This window comes from Penaeus japonicus, unplaced genomic scaffold (genome assembly GCF_977035675.1).
Source record: "Penaeus japonicus unplaced genomic scaffold, GWHDUDI00000001_assembly GWHDUDI00000020, whole genome shotgun sequence".
In the NCBI taxonomy this organism is placed as follows: Eukaryota; Metazoa; Arthropoda; class Malacostraca; order Decapoda; family Penaeidae; genus Penaeus; species Penaeus japonicus.
The window spans coordinates 23,143,366-23,163,365 of record NW_028234422.1 but is presented as its reverse complement, the minus strand read 5'-3'; the positions used below and the strand labels follow the sequence as shown (position 1 = coordinate 23,163,365).

At 36.0% G+C, this 20,000-nt stretch overlaps 1 protein-coding gene across 3 annotated transcripts; it reads left to right on the top strand.

Moving 5' to 3' along the window:
* Positions 1-11,630: 11,630 nt before the first annotated feature.
* LOC122263118 (kinetochore protein Spc25) lies at positions 11,631-18,230 on the top strand. Of its 3 annotated transcripts, none has more exons than XM_043031440.2 (6): positions 11,631-11,753; positions 12,697-12,881; positions 13,969-14,111; positions 14,410-14,508; positions 16,746-16,850; positions 17,412-18,230. In XM_043031440.2, exons 2-6 carry the CDS (start codon positions 12,716-12,718, stop codon positions 17,598-17,600), a joined length of 702 nt encoding a protein of 233 aa, XP_042887374.2. In that variant the 5' UTR covers positions 11,631-11,753; positions 12,697-12,715; the 3' UTR covers positions 17,601-18,230. The 3 variants fall into 3 exon arrangements, with proteins under 3 accessions (XP_042887374.2, XP_042887376.2, XP_042887375.2); XM_043031442.2 differs by having other exon boundaries at positions 11,662-11,749; XM_043031441.2 differs by lacking the exon at positions 11,631-11,753 and adding an exon at positions 11,900-12,031.
* Positions 18,231-20,000: the final 1,770 nt, after the last annotated feature.

Here is a 20,000-nt window from a genome sequence, read left to right as displayed (position 1 = left end):
CACCGTTTTTTATAAACGCAGCAGCAACAAACAATAAGTCTTGTGCCACTGGAGATACCCTGTTTATCGGGGCCTCTCGTCTCACTGGGCATTGTTGCTTCTGAGTTTTGATTAAAGTCGAGTAAACGCTGTTTTTTGTACAGATTTTGCGCACTTTAAGTGCTTTATCTGCACCTTCAGTGCTTTGATTTTGAAGGTGACACGAGACTACTAGTAGTAGTCAGCCCCCACCCCAGACCCGCAGCTCTCTTCTACCCCAGGGTAGCCCTTACGGGCTGTGACCCCTGGGTAGGGAGGCCCAGTAGTCTGGGGCGTCCTTTGGGCGCAACTTTTCTCTCCCCCTGAATTTTTTCCATTTTTCTGGTGTGACTTTCCTGAGCTCCTGTGTTCGCTTGGGTGGGCATTGACTTACCGTCCCTCGCACTAGGCAGGTTCGGCGGTAAGAAGGTGCCTTACACACCAACCCCGATCCCTTAGTTGGTACTGGAGAAAGCAGCCAGGCTTCCACTAGGGGGGGGGGGCGAGGACGTGTAACGAAAGACTTGTTTTTTTATCCTCTCTTAGCTATTGGGATTAGGTTGATATACAATAGTTAAGGGAAAGGTAGTCCTCTCAGGACAACGGGCTTTGGCCCAGGGATCGGACCTGGTCCGACACCCCAGCATGATTGATCCCCGGCTACCCTTCCTCCTCCCCAAGGAGGAGGGGCGACTCAGAACTTTTCTAAGACCACTTTGACCAATAATGGAACCCCGACCAATGACCGACCCAGAAGACATCGATATCCCTCCCGAGAACGCAAGGTGCGCGAACATTCGATGCGTGAAAGAAAATCAATCCCTGCAGAATGTCAACCCCTTTATCATTAAGAAGGTCCTTGATGGTCAAGTGGAAGGCGGGTTTGATTTTGTCCGAAAATTGCGAGATGGTAGCCTCCTTGTAAAAGTGCAATTTAAATCTCAGGTTAAGGATTTGCTTAAACTGACGCAAATTCATGACCTTCAAGTTAAAGTAACTATTCCTGTTGGCCCAAATACCTGTAATCTTTCACAGGGATTTGAGGACAATGGAAGAAAGTGAAATTCTTGAGGCCATGAAAGACCAAAGCGTAGTAGACGTAAATTGTATGGCTAAGAAAGATGGAGATGTGCGAGTAAAAACCGGATTGTGTTTCTTGACCTTTTCTTCACATAAAATTCCAAGTACTGTTAAAGTTGGGTATGAGATCCTTCAAGTTCGACCCTATATCCAAAAACCAATGCGTTGCAATAGATGCCAAAAATTAAAAACCGGCGGACAAGGCACTTCCAAACCCCATAAAACGTAATCCACGCGTATACCATTATACAATGGAATTGTCGAAGTCTTAGATCAAAATTAAACTCCCTTTGATTATTAGCCTCGTCCTATGCTCCCGATATCATCATTCTACAAGAAATCCATTGAAACGACCAAGTCTCTGACGAGGTCGTATCGCTAAGAAACTACCATCTTTGTAGAAAAGACCGAGAGGGAAGGGGTGGAGGTGGAGTCGCCATGTACATCCACCAGAATCTCCCTTTCATTGAAGTGACGATTAATTCTACTTTGGAACACGTCGCATGCAAAGTAAAATTCAATAACACGTATCTGACTATATGCTCAGCTTACTGTCCACCTGATAAAATGTTAATCTATGATGAGCTTTTTGCTATTCAGGACAGTATGCCAAACAATGAATTAATTCTAGGAGATTTTAATGCTCGTCATACATCATGGGGTTCCCTGCGGGTGAATGGTAGAGGTGAGCAAGTAGTTAAGTTGATCAACGACTCTGATCTGGTTCTTCTAAATGATGGTAGTCCAACGCGAATAGACGATAATACCGGTAATTTGAGCTTTATTGACCTATCACTGGTTTCTTCAACACTTGCAGCCAAGTGCCTGTGGCACACCATTGACGACTCGTTGGGAAGCGATCACCTTCCTATTTGTATTCAATATTCATGCGACACCACGAGGACGCCTTCAGCACCCAAATTTAACGTAGAAAGAGCAGATTGGGTCGCCTTCACAAGGAGCGTCAAGCTCGAAGTTGTTGGAGAAACCATTGATGATAAAGTAAACAGTGTTCAAAATTGTATTATAAATGCAGCAATGGCAACCATCCCTAAGACTTCGACAGATAGCGTTAAGCATAGAGTTCCATGGTGGACACCAGATTGCCGCAGGGTGCTATGTGAACGAAATAGGGCCTACAGGCTTTTCCATAATAATATCACAAATGAGAACTTTCGCAAATACAAACAAGCGAGAGCTAGGGCTCGAAGAACAATCAGACAAGCCAAAAGAGACTCCTGGCGAAGCTTTGTCTCTACGATCAATAGCAACACTAAGATCTCAGAGGTTTGGTCCACAGTTAATAAAATCAATAGAAAAAAACATCAATTAAAATCAGAAACATCATTCATGAGGGAAATAATTACGATTCCCCTAGAGACATAGCTAACATAATCGCCAGGCAGTTCTCTTATACAAGCAGCTCGGAAAACTACAATCCTGCTTTCCTGACCACCAAGGAAGCATCTGAGCTGCAACCAATTCACTTTGTCACAGGAGATAACTTTGATTACAATAAAGATCTTACAATGAATGAGCTTGTCCGAGCCCTTGAAGCCTGTAGAGGAACATCCCCAGGCCCCGATGAGATTCGATATGAGATGATAAAGCATCTTAATCATGATGACATGATTAAGTTGCTAGAAGTGTACAATGATAATTGGAAAAGCCAGACTTTTCCAAATTCATGGCACTTCGCCCACATCATTCCCATATTGAAAGGAGGGGGAAATCCCAGATCCGCCATATCTTACCGCCCAATTGCGTTGACAAGCTGCTTATGCAAGGTCATGGAAAGAATTGTTAATAGTAGGCTATTGCATTTTTTAAATACCAGGAATTTACTAGTTGACGAACAGTGCGGCTTCCGAAAGGGACGTCAAACTCTCGATCAGCTAGTAAAACTGGAAAGTCATATTCATGAGGCATTTGCCAAAAAGCATTTTTTGATTTCAGTATTTTTAGACAGAAAAAGCCTATGACATGACATGGCCTACTCAGAAAACTTTATGCTTTCGGATTGCGTGGAAACTTGCCTTGTTTTATCCAAAATTTCATTTCTGACAGAACGTTTTCTGTCAAATTATTTTCTGACAACGTCACTTTCTCGGACATTTTTGTCCAGGCAAACGGGGTCCCACAAGGAAGTGTCTTGTCTCCTACATTATTTTTATGTATGATAAATGACATTTTACCATCTCCTCCTCGGAATCTTAAATACTCACTGTACGCCGATGATTGTGCATTATGGCACTCTAGCAATAATGCAGAGTTCTCGGCAAATCAGATTCAATTGGCACTGGATGTGATTCATAACTGGGGCCTCCAGTGGGGTTTTAAGTTTTCCATAAGAAAGAGTATTGGCGTGGTTTTTACACATAGGAGAAAGCCCAACATCAGGCTAACTCTAGACAACCACCCAATACCTATACAAAATTCAGCTAGATTTCTTGGTCTACTCTTTGATAGTAGATTAAATTGGAAAGACCACATTGGTCAGTTAAAGAATAAATGTCAAAAAGCACTCAATTTATTAAAGTGCATTTCTGGACACAAATGGGGAGCTGATAGAAAGTCTTTACTGATGTCATATAAATCCCTGATTAGGTCTAAAGTAGATTATGGGTCAATCGTGTATGGCTCGGCAACGAGCTCAACTCTGAAAGGATTGAATGTTGTGCAGAATGCGTGTTTACGCGTCTGTCTTGGAGCCCTTAAGTGCACTAGCACCGAGCGCCTAGAGGTAGAGTCGGGAGTACCTCCCCTCCGTCTTAGGCGCGGCCAGCTTGCGCTGTCTTACGCCGCAAAATTAGCCAGGCAGCCCCAGCATCCCAACAGGGATGTTTTACGCCGGCAGTTAGGGCCACAGCACCGCGCCGGAAAGCCTCTGTGCAATAGACTCCATGACCTCACAAATAAAGTCGGTATAGATCTCTCTACCATCGATACCCTGGTTAAAGATCTTTCCTTTTTTCATTTATATACCGACGGGTCCAAGACAGACGAGTGTGTGGGTGCGGGTGTATAGTCGACTGAATGTCAGTTGAGATTTCGATTGCCGAATCATACATCGATCTTTCTTGCCGAACTTTTTGCAATAGATAAAGCTTTAGATTTTGCCCTATCGACGACCCACGATAGAATAGTCACATTTTCAGACTCGTTAAGTTCACTTAAAGCAATTAAATCCCTAGAAACCACTAATAATGAAATACAGCGTAATATCATTCGTAAATTACATAGTGCCAATAAATCAATCAAGCTGATATGGGTACCTGGACATTCGGGTATCTATGGCAATGAACAGGCTGACAAACTAGCCGGGTCGACTGATGATATGGAGCCTGGCATTGTCCGCACAGATCTCAGGTGTTTTGTCTCTTTTATAAAAGCAAAAATCCATCTCCTGTGGCAGAGTGAGTGGACCGACCTCACAATCAGAAAAATCAAAACTGAAATAGAAATGTGGGACACAGCCCACAGGAAAAACAGAAGGGAGGAGGTGGTATTGGCTCGGCTTCGGGTCAATGCCCAAGATATACCCACCTTACTCCCTATATAAAAAGAAATTTCCCTCCACAGTGTGGCCAATGCAATAGACCATTAACAATACCACACTTTTTAATATCCTGCCAAATATACAATAGACCAAGACAAAAAATGAAAAACTATTTACAAATTAAAAACATTGAATGTAATATAAACAATTTACTATCAGATAATGAAAAAATAATTAGTAATCACTTTCCTAAAGGAGACAAAACTTTATGACCTTCTATAGATTGATAAAATAAAATGGAATCATTGGCTTAATGACCTTGGCATGTGCCGCTGGTTGATAGCCAATAAATCCAACAAGTAAGTAAGTAAGCATGGCGCAGTGAGAGGATTATTTGTGGTCGCAGCACCCAGATTGTGGGGGCATAGGGGCGGAATCGCGGGTAAGGTCGACTATAAATATATAGTACAGAGTGAGAGGAATCCATCGATACCACTTTTGTAGTATTTAGTAAAGCGGCGCTATTCGGAAAATTTACCGACCACTCAACAGATGGCACTCTCTAATTATGCTGTAAACAATGAGGGATATTGAGCCTTCTTTTGAGAGAACATAACAGGGCATGCAAATAATTCATAGAGGGTTTCCAGTTCATAGCTCGCCAGTAGCCATAGATACGTAAATACTGAACCATAATGAATTTCAGAGTGAGGATGGTGTTTCTCTAGGTATGTTGCACGAAGTGCCCTGAATAGATGGGGATCCAGGGGGGGGAGCCCCTCCCCCCATGGCTTGGACTAACTTCGAAACTGGGCAAAGTTAGATAGGTAAATGGGTTAAGATTTTGCATACGAAATATGCCCCGGATTCATATTTTACCCCGCAAAATCTACTTCATACCCTTCTCTACTATCGGGACCCAGATTGTGGGGTACAGGGGTGGAATCGGGGATTATATCCACTACATATGATAAGGGGTTTAGAGGAATCTATCGATACCACTTTTGTGGTATTTAGTAACGCGACATTATTCGGAAATTTTACCATACTCCCTAATTGGGTATGGACCAATTAGGTCAACGAGCATGTTAGTCCAACCAATCGGGATCGTACAAGGTCCCGCTCCCCTGCAGTGATTTTCAGGGGCGGCTGGCTGGTCCATGCGTTAAAAAAAACTGTTATTTGCGACATTTTCTTACGACACGTGATATTTGTAATATATAAATGTAATAAATTAATGGACTATAAACGTATAGAAGTATAAAATCCCCCACGAGCATTCCAGTCAGTCGATTTGTTATCTAAGCAAATATATGAATTACCATGAAAATATGAAATGAAATGAAGTTAATCATGATAAATTAATGGGTGAGTTGTATAACATCGTGACATGACAAATGAAAATAACTGATTAATATAGTTGAAAACAAACAGTGAACGACCATAATTACCCTTTTTCAGTTTCAACGTAAATAATCATAGCGGGCCGGGGACTCACGACCAGACATGTTCCAAACATGGAACGCTACACTAATGTTTTCATGAAAATAATCATATGCACAAGTTGAACTTCAGTTTGAGTTTGAAGAGCCTTAATGTCTGCGCGATGAACAACATATACTCGATTATTTTCTCATTAAACATTGCCAGTTTTCTCTAGACTATACAGTGAAAATGTTCGACTTCACTGTCTAAAGCGATTGCACTTACAAAATAAGAGAAGAACCGGCAGTTCAGTACTATATCAAAATGCAACCGAGTAATAATCATCTGCCATAATAACTCGTTTAAATAAATACTTACAAAATGATAATGGTAATAATAGCGCTAATAATGATAATAAAAAAAACAATAATCAAGATGATGATAATGATGATATAGATAATGATGATAATATAGATAATGATGATATAGATAATGCTGATGTTAATGATAATAATGATACTAATCTAATACTAAGGATAACAATGCTCATGCGTCAACTACGTTAATGCTTTTGACATCAAAATGGGGTAATTTGCGTAGCGTTTTCTGTTTTCTCTAAGCCCAAACGGCTCAGTACGCCTAACCGGCCCTTTGGGAAAAGACTATGACGAGCATAACAACGTAAGTAGATGAATTTTTTGGCTATGGAATGAGATACACAATATTCCAATGTAGAGATGGTCAATTTAAGGATATTTTAGTAAGAAGGGACAAATGTCAATTCCCTGAACCTGTCTTGTTTGGAACGATTGAAGTCTTGTATCTCTGATTTTCGAGCCTCTTTTCAGATGTTTCTGTCCATTTCGTTGCTTTTTCAGTTCTGCATCATTCTTAAGCTTTTTATCGAGTAAACGGAGTGAATAACGATTTTTAGTGTTTGTTAACTCCAATTTTATTTTATTTTATTACTCTTTTAAGCATTGTCTTAAGCTACTACTGCTTTTACATATTCAAACCATCATTTTCGTCAACACATAAGCTACTTTTACAAATCAGATATCTTTAATATTGTGTAGCTTCCCATCTTTATATCATGGTAAGTACCAAAATGAGTTCGGGGGAACGTGTTAAGTCAGTTGTGCTCCATGAGGAAGGATAAGGTTGCAATAATATAGCAAAGAGGACGGAATTCTCAAGAAGAGCCATTCAGGAGGCCATTAAAAAGCACATGGGGACTAGAGCAGGAAAGGAAGAAATGAACTAACATTATCAAGAGATGATGGTATAACAATCGCAAAAATAACGTTAAACTTCATACTTGTTTTTAAAATGATATTGAGATCGACTATGAGATCAAAAATAGTGTCAAAACACTTAGAAGAAGACTTCATAAAGGTGACCTAACGTACTCAAGGCCCATAAAAAAAAACTCTTGTAACTGCTGCAGTACGTAAGAAGCGTTTGGAACGGGATAAGAATCTCATAAATATGATCTGGTATTAAGTAATATCCAGCGATGAGAGAAGGTTCTGCCTAGTTATTGACAGACATGTATCTATTATCAGAAAGGTGGACAGTCCTTTCCAGAGTGCTTATACCCAAATTTGAAGCATGGAAGAAGTGGCATCGTAGTTTAGGGTTGCTTTGCCAAGAATATCACTTCGTCAGTGCAATCTCAATACGGAGCATTACATAAAAATCTTGCAATCCCTCCAACATATATATATATATATATATATATATATATATATATATATATATATATATATATATATATATATATATATATATATAGGGATAAAGGAGCAATGCGCACTCACACACACTTATACACATTCTCACTCTCACACACACACACGCATATATATATACGTATGTCTGGTAGAAAAACCCACTGTACACAAAATAGATTTATTTGGAAGTGTGACGACAGTTTCAAGATCCATCTGGATTCATCTTCAGACTTGAAGATGGGATCCAGGTGGATCTTGAAACTGTCGTCTCACTCTCAATTTTTTTTTTTTTTTGTTTTTTGTTTTTAGTATAGTTTTTTTTTTCTTTTCTTTGTATACCATATCAACACGGTAGAGTGTTTTTGCTTTTCATGAGTATGTCTCTGTGTATGTGCATTTACATATAGTCTTCGTCTTTCGGCTTATCCCTGTATCAGGGATCGCCACAGCGTGTCAACTTTCTTCAACCGCAACGCGATATCCGTCAGAAGGGATGTCACTAACGGTCGGGTTGTATCACACTGAGAATGAGACATTCATATGCATTCCTATACAGGAATATCAGGGCATTGATCACAGCACCAGCTTGTCCCTGCAGTGTTGGCTCTGGTTTTGCTTCTTTTGCTTCCCACTCTCCTCAGGCTGTTCCTTGCCTGAAGTCAATCTCCATCCAGCGGTTCTCTTCCTCCTTCACCCACCTTGCAGTGGGATACCAAGTTGACCTGTTGCTTCCTGCACTCCTTTGCACACTGCAGAGGAGAAGTGAAGTAGCCGTTGTGGAACACGTCACTAGTGCTGATATCCCTGACCTCTAGGTCGCGGAGACCAGCTCTCACTTTGATTTCCTTTTTTTGGCGCTTCCTCGGATGCCTCAGGCTGTCTGAATGGTATTCTGTTGGTTGTCGTGCATCATTGATTTGGCTGGTTTTACGCCGCTTGCCTGCTGTCGCACCCCTCTGCTTCTCTCCGGGCTTGGGACCGGCACCGACTCACAGTGGCTCCTACGTCTGGTGGCTGCATTGTGTGTGTTTATATGTATAATTATATATATATATATACACACACACACACACACACACACACACACACACACACACACATATATATATATATATATATATATATATATATATATATATATATATATATATATTAGTCTAGGCAATCCGTTTGGCGTCCAAGGCCAGCAGCAACGCACCATAAGAAATCGTTTGACAGATTTTATATGAACCAAGAAAATGAAGCCGAGAGAAGCTAGGGAAAGAATTAAGGGTATTGAAAACCTCGTAAATAAGGGATATGATAAATAATAATGGTGGTGGTGGTAAACCTGCGACAGGAATAGATACATATACGGTGCTAGATTTTATGCAAAAACGTGAGACAGAGTTCTTAGACTTGTTAGAGTACAAGTGGATTTGTAATTTTTAACAAATCAGGCCAGTATTGCTGGGACGTTTTGTTATATATTATCAGTGGACATGGATGGGACCCAATCTTGAAAAAATCCAGTTAAGATATGACTCCATCCAATTTAATGTTGGCTTCTAGACACGGTAATTGCATTTCCTTGGCGTTTTTTTATTTATTTATTTTTAAAATATTTTATATATATATGTATATATATGTATATATATATATATATATATATATATATATATATATATATATATATATATATTTAGAATGGGTCCTACCCGATTATGCATATTTTCTCTCTAGTTGGCTAGTATGTTTACGGTACACAGAAGTAATCAAAATATATGTTTGACTTCCATTACTTTTTAACTTTCAAGAATTTTCAGTGAAACGACTGGAGTAAACAAGATTCACATTTTTTCTTTATTCAAGAGCATAATAAATAAATGGGATTTTGTTTGTTTAAATTCGTTATTACTTCTTAGCCAGGGAGGTGCTTGCAAAATGCTCATTGTTATTTTGTGTGAGTATTGATATCTTAGATTGATGTTTTGGGGGTGTAAATGACGAGGGCCTTTTTAAGTCGCCAACTGACTTTGATGCTATTAACGCTGAACCATTCATGAACTACATGACAGACATGCAAAAATTATTTTGTCTTTTGTCCAGTAAAGAATTTTTAAAACTTGATATTGCTAGGAAATTTGTGCCAGTTGGTGTTAGCTGGTTAGGTCATTTGTGTTCGTTATTGCATGTTTGTATATCACTTGATGTTGTACTTAATAGATTGGAAAGTATTGAAATGCTGATTTGCCATACAAGCCAAAAATTGGCTTGAAAGACAATCTTATTAAATGCTTGAGGACATTGCAAAAGAACTTTACTGTTGTCAAAGGTATGCTCAAGTTCTCCAAGACCGATTTCCTTTGTTGGCGAAAAGCTATATTTTAGACAGCAGTTGGGACCTCTCAAATGTATGCAGAAGTAGGGATCAGATTAGGGTTTGACAAATCCTAGTTCGTATGCATCAATAGACATTTGCATAACGCAGATGGAATTTTCATGCCACTCTCTCACGATGCTGACTGCATGCATGAGGTATTTGGTATGCTGAAAATGAGATTGGAAAAAGGCTGGATGTACAAAAAAAGCCAAGCTGAAGGATCAAATTCGGTACAATTTTTCCAATGAGGAATTAAGCAGCCTAAGCATAGAAAAGTTTGTGAAGGTCCCAGTTTTTTTTTCGGAAAGAGTTTTTAGTTCCCTTTGTTCCATTATATACGGGAAGATATAAATAAGATATGCCATCTTCATGGGAAGATAATCGTGTACTAATTCCCAGCCATAATCAGCATTGTGAAAGACTGATTTTATTCATGAAGCGGTCCCGGGACATCACCACCCTAGTCTCTATATCAAATACATGGTAATTGTGAAAGTGAAAGGAAATGTGAATAAGGGAATAGAATGCATGTGAGAGGTTGTTGCATGTAAATATTGCCATTAAAAATGTTTCTAATTTGCAATTTCACCATATGTAATATTACACTTAATTGTAGAAAAATAATCTTAAAATATAAATTATACTATACAAGTTTAGATATATATGAATACATCGTTCACTAATTACTACTAAAATGAAGAAAATATAGAAAATGGGTAATTTCACCCCAGACTAAACTAAATATTGAATCATAATTTTAGTATCTGTGTTAATAGTGGAATAGGTAAATATTGATAAAAAATGATATTACTAGTCAAGAAAAGAAATTGACTCTACATCTGAACAGTCCCCGTGAATTTACTAAAATCACAAATTATTGAAATACCCTAGCGTGCGTGTTTGTGTATGAGCGTGTTTCAGGAAAGTAACTTTTAGAATGTTTGCATTCTTAAATTAGTACATCATATGTTTACACACACACACACACGCGCGCGCGCACTTGTATATATATATATATATATATATATATATATATATATATATATATATATATAATATATATATATATATGTATATATATACATATATATACATATATATATACACATATGTATATATATACACAAATATGTATATATATGTATATATATGTATATATATATGTATATATATATGTATATATGTGTATATATATATACATATATCTACATATATATACACGAATATGTATATATATGTATATAAATACAAATATGTATATGTATATATATATATAATATATATATATATATATATATATATATATATAATATATATATATATATATATATATATATATATATATATATATATATATATATATATATATATACATATATACACATTTATTTACACACACATGTATATATATATATATATATATATATATATATATATGTATATATGTATGTATATTATATAAAGCCAAACTGGATTAAAAATTTGAAGAGCAATTCTATTTTCCCCACGAAATATATTAGTTTCCCTACACTACACAGTAATAGAATCGAGCAATAGATGGCGCCGTGTACACAGTTGCAAGTTCCTATTGGCTGACGTTTGTTTACATCCAGTGCTCAAACATTTCAAATAGTAGGTGAGTCCCGAAGTCATTATTGTGAAATATATAGTGTTACAAATCTTGGATTAAATGTTACATGTTATGTTTGAATATAATTAAGGTTTTTCTATAATAGCAGCTGTCACTGACTGAAGATCATTATGTTTTTACCAAATAGTAGTCTCTCGAAGTTTGTTCAACGTCTCGTTTTGTTTAACGAATAAAATGTTCGTATCCAGTTTGAATTAACATATTTTCTGAAATGAAAGTTAACTTGGCTACGCCACTACCTCAAATAGCCTACTTACCCGAAGGTAAACTATTGTAAATAACTTAATAACACCTAACATATTATTGATGTGGTCATGAATGCGTTTGTAAGTGTTTGAACTAAAGTTACAGTATTTGCAATGGTAATTTAAACTTTGCAACAAATCACCTACAAGTTCTAAAGTACTGATACTTTGAGTTGTTATATCAGTGAATTTTAAGAAACTTCATCTATGATATATCTGTTCAAATTGCAAATAAAGGGATTAAGAATAATCCATTGCAGATGGGAAAGATTTGCTTATATATATATATATATATATATATATATATATATATATATATATATATATATGTACATATTAAATATTTATAGTCATATAGATATAGGTATGAATATATATTTATATATATTTTTTATAGATATTTATGGATATATTTTCACATATACATATATATGAATAATTTATATAGAATATTAATACCAGGTAAATATTTATGGAGACTAGGGTATATGTGACCAAAATGGTTGGGTTATGTATGAATGCATTTGAATTGTTCCACAAAGCAAGAAGTATTATTCAGCATTTTATTTGTAGTAAAGATTCAATAGATTATTTATGGCATTATGGTATTCACTATTGTGTCAAGCAAAAAATGTATTGCATTTTGAAGATGTAACCATTAAAAAGGCATTCTTTGTTGACAGACTTGATAAAGATAACAAAATGACAACTGTAGCTGCTGAAATCAAGGACTATGATGTGGAGTTTGAAGCTTTCAATCAAAAGCTTTCTCTCAATAAGAAGTCATTTCAGAAGATTATGGCATCCTCCAGTTGCGAGATAAATACAATTTGCCAGCATCAGTATGATCTCCTCTTAAAAACAAAAGGTAAATATGCTATGTACATTTCAGAAGAGATGTTATATTTCCTAAAACCAAGGAAATAATCCAATTTGTTGTTCTTTGGTCATGACAAGTATCTGATGCAAAGAAAAATCCAAAGTTTTCTATTGTCTACCTTTTCATATTGGTGCTTGATGAGGCAGGAATCTTATATGTAAAATGAAACAATTGGTACATGTGCATTTTTATGATATTTTGGAGATTTGTACTGATATCTTTTGGTAACAGATACTCTTTTTACTAACATTTTTTTCATCTTTTCAAAGTAGACTTATGGTATTGCCAAAACCATATATTTTCAGCTAATTTTTTTTAGGGGGTCTTTGCCAGTTTTTATATAGAGTATTTGCTTTCACTCCTTAAGTGCATTAACCCTATGATGACGGTGCATCACACCCTTGTGACACAGCTAAATTCCCGATGCCAGGGCGTCATACCAGTGTGACGTTTCCAATGCAATATTGCAGTGGCTCGGCATAGGGGTTTTCGCGTGTGCCTCATCGGGAATGGGTTAAGTGTCACACAGGGGAAAAAGAAATATAAGAAGAGAATAATGACAAGGGAAGCAAAACAGGAAAAATAGGGAGAAGGATTTCATCAATTTGACTAGCCCAAATAACTTAAATGTCCGTTTTGTCATGGTTATAACCCGATTCTTGGTATATTCAGTATTTTTTTTCATGACAAGTATTTTTACTACTTTAGCAAAAGTATGTTTCTTGTTAATGCAAAAAAAATAATTTTATGTGCTAACCATTATAATGTTAGTTTTTAATTGCTACTAATGGCCTGAATTGCCAGTTGGATGCTATGCGGTTGTGTGGGAGGCTGGAGCTCTAAGATTCTGATTGCTTCAGCCTCTGAAAACTGTAGATAGATCCTAAGATGATATCTTAATTTCAAATGTGTGCATGTATTATATTTTCAGGAAGTCTATGATATCTTGAATGTAATGAGAGGTTCCTGCCACCAGGACCCAACTTATCACAATGACAAGACTGCAGAATTGCTCTACCTATGACAGAAATACATGTAAATTTTAGCTTAAAACAAATATTTCTTATATTCAAAGGAGAAATTGAGGAATTGCAAGAGAAAATCCATGGAATCCAGCTTGAAATTAAAGCCGTTTATGGGGACAAGGACCGAGCAGGGAGAGAATTTCAGAGCCTGAGGCAAGAACTAGAGCAGATCAACATGGGTATAAATGAAAAGGTATGTTTGATTATCTTTCAAGAGAATACAAATTGTTTATTGTTGAAATGCATAAAGTAGGATTAGTTGAATTCATAAAATTGATTGTTTATAATGTTTTTTATATTTATTCTTAAACATCGTCATTTTATTAAATAATTCATGCTTTATTGGTTAGATTGCAAAATAGGAATCAGATTAGACTAGCCATCAAGATTTCATAGAAAGTCATTGAATATGTTCCCATATATGGTGACAGTGAAGTTCACTGCATTGTGATTGATAAATTTCCCTGGAATCATAAAATCCTTGGTTACAGATTCACGAAAAGGAGACAGTAGATAAGAAGCTCACTGAAGCTAAGTGCCGATTAAAGGAAAAAGAGCTGAATGTGGAAGATACTGAACGAAAGAATCAGGTATGGGTGTTTTATAAAACCAATGTTAATCTTGAAAGTATTGATAAGAACTACCATTAGGATATTAATTGATTTAATCCAACCAGTCATGGGAAGATTTGCAGCTGAAACTAACCACAATTGATTATAACAGCTACATACTTCAGTATCTTAATTTTAAATTTCTTGTTTTTTCAAGTCATTCCATATATTTTTATTCAATGGAAAAATGTTTACATTAGCTTGTAATTACTACTAACAATCAAAGAATTTGAAATGCACTGAAGCCTCAAGTATTTAAATATCACTTTGTTTACTATGGCTTTATTCAAAACATTTAAGCTAATATACATATTTATTGTTAACCCATTGAGTACGGGTGTCATGACATACATGACGGCAGTGATTAGGCCTAAAAGACAGGTGTCAATGCATACATGACCCGACATTGGGATCTGCTCACAGATGAAGCACGCATACAGTCAGGGAGTAATATGGCTGTAATGGCACTTGGTTCAAAGCTACAGGGTTCTAAAGTCAGGTTAAATCCACATTTTGTGATGGATATATGGAAAAATATTGTTTGGGCTAATCTGTGCTACCCAGAGGGCAGAGAAAACACTTTCCCTGTCCCTCTAATTTTTAGCAATTGCTTCCAGTGTCATAGACCACCTGTCAGTTAGGTCGTTAGGTGCCCTGTCAGCAAAGAGTTAAGAGAGTTACCAACATATTTGTGTTTAGAAAAATACCTCATAGTGGTATAGTGCCAAGGCTGCATGTCAGAATTTATCATTTATTAACTGCAATTGCTTGTGGTGTTATAAAGGTAGTGCCAATACCAAAACAGAGAACATCTGTTGCTTACTAATATTTTTAAGAAATTAAGAAAAATATAAATACCCAATTTCATATATGCCCAGATGCCATGCAGCTCTTCCATAGCTAAGATGATTGGTTAAAGTGCAGTATTCATGTTACTATCCGTGTATTCACACATGTTCAGATTTTATTATCAGACCTGCTCTTCTGTATGATAATGCTAATTTTTAGCAATGAATGAGGGGCATCCCTTTTGGGCTTATGTGAAATATGGTGACTATAGTATGGGTATACTTGGCCAAATAAATCATTGCAGAGAAGTTTTAGACAGAAAGAGCTACCTGGCATTGAAGAATGAGTAATGATCAAATTATAAAAAACTACAATATGCCATAGTAATTTTAATATTTTGTGTCTAATTTGTCAGAAAGTAACCAAAAAAAAAAGACTCCCAGTCTGCTAATAAACATGTATGCTTGCTTTGTGACACCACAATACAGTTTTGTTCTTAATACACAAGCCTGATCCTTCTGTAAAAAGAAATTAGACATGAATATTTGGTATATTGTTGTACATTAATTTTGTGTCTCTTTCTTCATTTTCTAATAATTTTCTAACAAATTTGAACTTAGCATTATCATTCGGAAGGTTGTTCTCTGAGCTTTTGTTGTTTAGTCATCATGAAATTGTTATGGAAGCATTAAGTAAATGAATAGACTATAGAGTTAATTTACTTGTACCAAATTTAGATATTATAAGGATTATAATTTTGATTTTAGCAGTGATATCTAATACAAAGGAAAACAGAATGCTTACAAGAGCTCTTTTTAATGTGAAGTACGTAATACTTGACCTCCATGCAGTTATTTTCAGTGTTCCTGAATGATTATCAGATGTCCCATAATACATACATGTCCAGAATCAATCATGCATTCAATTTGTCCTACCACATTATGATAGATGATACATTGAATCATTAATAAGTTATTATATTGCAGTATTTTATGTGAAAAATTTCCCTTTTTAAAGTGTCACAGAAAAATATGTAATAAAGTAGAGTTGCCAGTTACCACGCTTTTGAGTAAAAGCCATCATATCACACTCATTCATCTTTTTGTGTGATTATACAGTAGGGAGATGTTTAAGAGTGCAGAAAGGAGTGGTTTCTACATTTTTAAATGGGAATGGAAAATCTTGTCACACGATTGTAAGAAATTTTGGACAAAGGAACAATAGATATCTGTAGAAACACATTTGTTTGTTGTGGAAAAGTATATCCTTAACTGTATTTTGATAGTGGTATAGTCCTGTGGAACCAACTTAACTCAAGGTAATGTTGAAAATGACAATTAGAAGGATAATATTTAATTAAATGAATATGAGCATTTTATTATCTTTCTTGGTATATAATATCCTTGATTTTTTTTTTTTATTAACAGGAACAAACAAGTAATGTAGAACGAGGTGCTCAGCTCTTCAGAAAACATCTTGGCCTTGATATACAACGTACAAATCACAGTACTTTAGTCTTCACTTTTACCCAGGTTAGTTGCAGCTTTAAAACAGCATAGAGCATTTGAAAAATTTAGTGTCTGTCAGGTTTTTGATATTGACTTTCCATACATTCTTTAACATAGACAGATTCTCTCTCTCTCTCTCTCTCTCTCTCTCTCTCTCTCTCTCTCTCTCTCTCTCTCTCTCTCTCTCTCTCTCCTTCCCTTCCCCTCTTTCTCTCTCTCGCTTTCCTCTCCTCTCTCCCTCTCTCTCTCTCCTTCCCTCTCCCTCTCCTCCTCTCCTCTCCCTCTCCCTCTCTCTCCCTCTCCTCTCCCTCTCTCCCTCTCTCTCTCCCTCTCCCTCCCTCCCTCTCCCTCTCCCTCTCCCTCTCCCTCTCCCTCTCTCTCTCTCTCTCTCCCTCTCCCTCTCCCTCTCCCTCTCTCTCTCTCTCTCTCTCTCCCTCTCCCCCTCTCTCTCCCTCTCCCTCTCCCTCTCCTTCCCCCTCCCTTCCTCCCTCCCTCTCTCTCCCCTCTCTCAATCTGTCTGTCTATCTGTCTCTATTTTTAATCTCTCTTTCTCTATAATCTTCAGTAAGTTATGTGTCTTTTCAGATAAGTCGGTCTGAGCCCGATAAGGAATACATTCTTGAACTGACTTTGGATGAAGACAACTACCGTCTGGTCTGTTCTGTGCCTCCATTGCACAACTTGAAACAGTTGGAGGATAAACTAAATGCAACTAATGACTTCTCTGGTTGCATTGCTTACATTAGAAAACTTTTTCAGAAGCTTGAGACATAAATCAGGTGGCACCACGGGAGGATTTATTTGACTTGTGTTTATTTAAGGAATTTACAGAGTGCTTTGGTTATAGATATTTTATTTTTTATTTTTTATTTTGGTTATCATAGTTAGCCATTAGAGCTTCTTATATGCTGAACATATTAGTGAATATTACTTGAATACTTACACCAAATAACAAAGTGTATAAACATAATTTGAACCTATAATGTATTAGATAAGTCTAATCAATATATTGTGACAAGGTCTAGACTTTTATTTATTTATTCATATTTTCTTAATATATCTTTTTTGTTTATCTAAGTGTTTTTATAGGTATTATATTGAACACCCTTTTATAGATAGGATAGTATGTACTTTATATATGGATTGTCATAAAGAAGTTTTTTGTATATTATGATTGTATTGCATACAACAAAATTTAAAAGCCCTTTCCAGTAGTGGGTCCCATAGATTATGGATATAAGAGATATATTATATACTTTCAGGAAATCAATAAATCATATTGAAAAAAAAGTCTATTCAAAGATCATTATAAACTGTGAATAGATGAATTTGGTATTGCCTTTACTTTTAGACTGAACTTTACATTACTAAATGAACAAGAATTAAAGAGAATATGTAACCTTAGATGTTATTTCATTTACCAATGTGTTTTTTATTCTGGTATGGTACTGATTCAGTTATCATAATTTTTTTGTAGTTTGTCATATTGGTTTAATACAAAAATGTGATGCGCATAAAGAATGAATGTAAAAAACTCTTGTACTGATAGTATGTAATCAGCAGTAGAAAACATTTATTTTTATAATGTCTACCAGGTGGCATCAGATCTTAATTAGGAAAGTAGTATTACCAGCCCTAGCAGTATATTTGAATTTGACTTCCCTCACAGGGAATATTTAGTTAATAGCTTTACTATTTCATGTCATATTTAAATTATCTTAGTTTTACATTGTATTTTCTTTATTTGTGATAAAGACATGGGAACGCATAATGCGTAATTTAATCGGTATCAGAGATTTCCCCAATTATATGGTCAGCATTACTGTAACAAGATTAATCTTTACTACTAAAGATTTTTTTAACTATTGATAAATGTCCACAGCTGGCCTCATAGCAATTTATCACAGTAAATGCCATATCTCCATGCATGTCCATAAAACCTTTCCTCTTAATAACTATTATGAAATAAGTAACAGGTTTTACTTGTTCATACCATTTCTTTGTATATTTACTCAAAATAGTTAAGTTGAACTGCATTTTATTAATATCCAAATAGACACCCCTCACACACACATACACACATAAGTAGTGTTATATTTATATGTTAGCCAGGGTTGAGTCTGTTGCAATTTTTCTGCTTTTGACTTAGACTTTGAGTGTAGTCTTTATGAGGTCATAAGGGCCTTTGATTTTAATCTTGCGATGTCGTCAACTCAAGCATAACATTACAAACTCAAAAACACCATGGCTTTGTTGGTATATCATTGTTCTTTGAAATTATTTCTAATAAATTTGGAAAACAAAAGACAAAACACTGCATTCTTTCAAAAATGCTATCCTAAAGTTTACAAGTGGGCATGAGATAGAATAAAGTTGCTGATGTCACATCCCCATGATTGGCAGATTGAGCCACCTCCAAGCTCGTGAGTTTCCATTGTCACCTGGCGGTTACTGCTGTTACTGGGCATCATGTTGGGTAAGGATTGAGCTCAGATCAAGTCAATACTCGTTGGCAAGCTATCTCACGAGTCAGCACATGCTGACACAGGCTAGCTCGTGTTCATGCATATAAGCCTGGTGAAGCATCCTACTCAACAAATCTGGCTTATCCTTGACTTTATAGTTCAACAAGCCTTTTTAACTGTTTCAAGCATGGCTTGATAAATTTCATGACAAAAAAATTGGGTAATTTGAACAATTGAATGACTTCTTGATTATTATTATTATTATTATTATTATATATATATATATATATATATATATATATATATATATATATATATATATATATATATATATATATATATATATAAAACAGAAAATAACAATTGTGTTTGGTATGTGTGGAGTAATTAGCTATCCTAACATGGATTTGAGAAATTGCACCACATGCCTCCGCAGATACGTGTTGTAATACAACATGGGCACTCTTAATATCCCCTTAACTTTACGAAGGCCAGCATGGTACATTAGGACTCTTGCCCTGTGGGAAGGAGGCTTGAAGTTCCTGTTATTTCTCACCAACAAAGGCTTTAAAATATCTTGCATACATTACAAGTTATGAGTGAATGTTTACAGTTTGTAATACATGGTTGGGACTAAAGAAAATCTGTACGACTTCGTTTATCTTTTTCTTTTCCTTCTAGCTTAGTTACAACATCAAGTTTGAGAGAA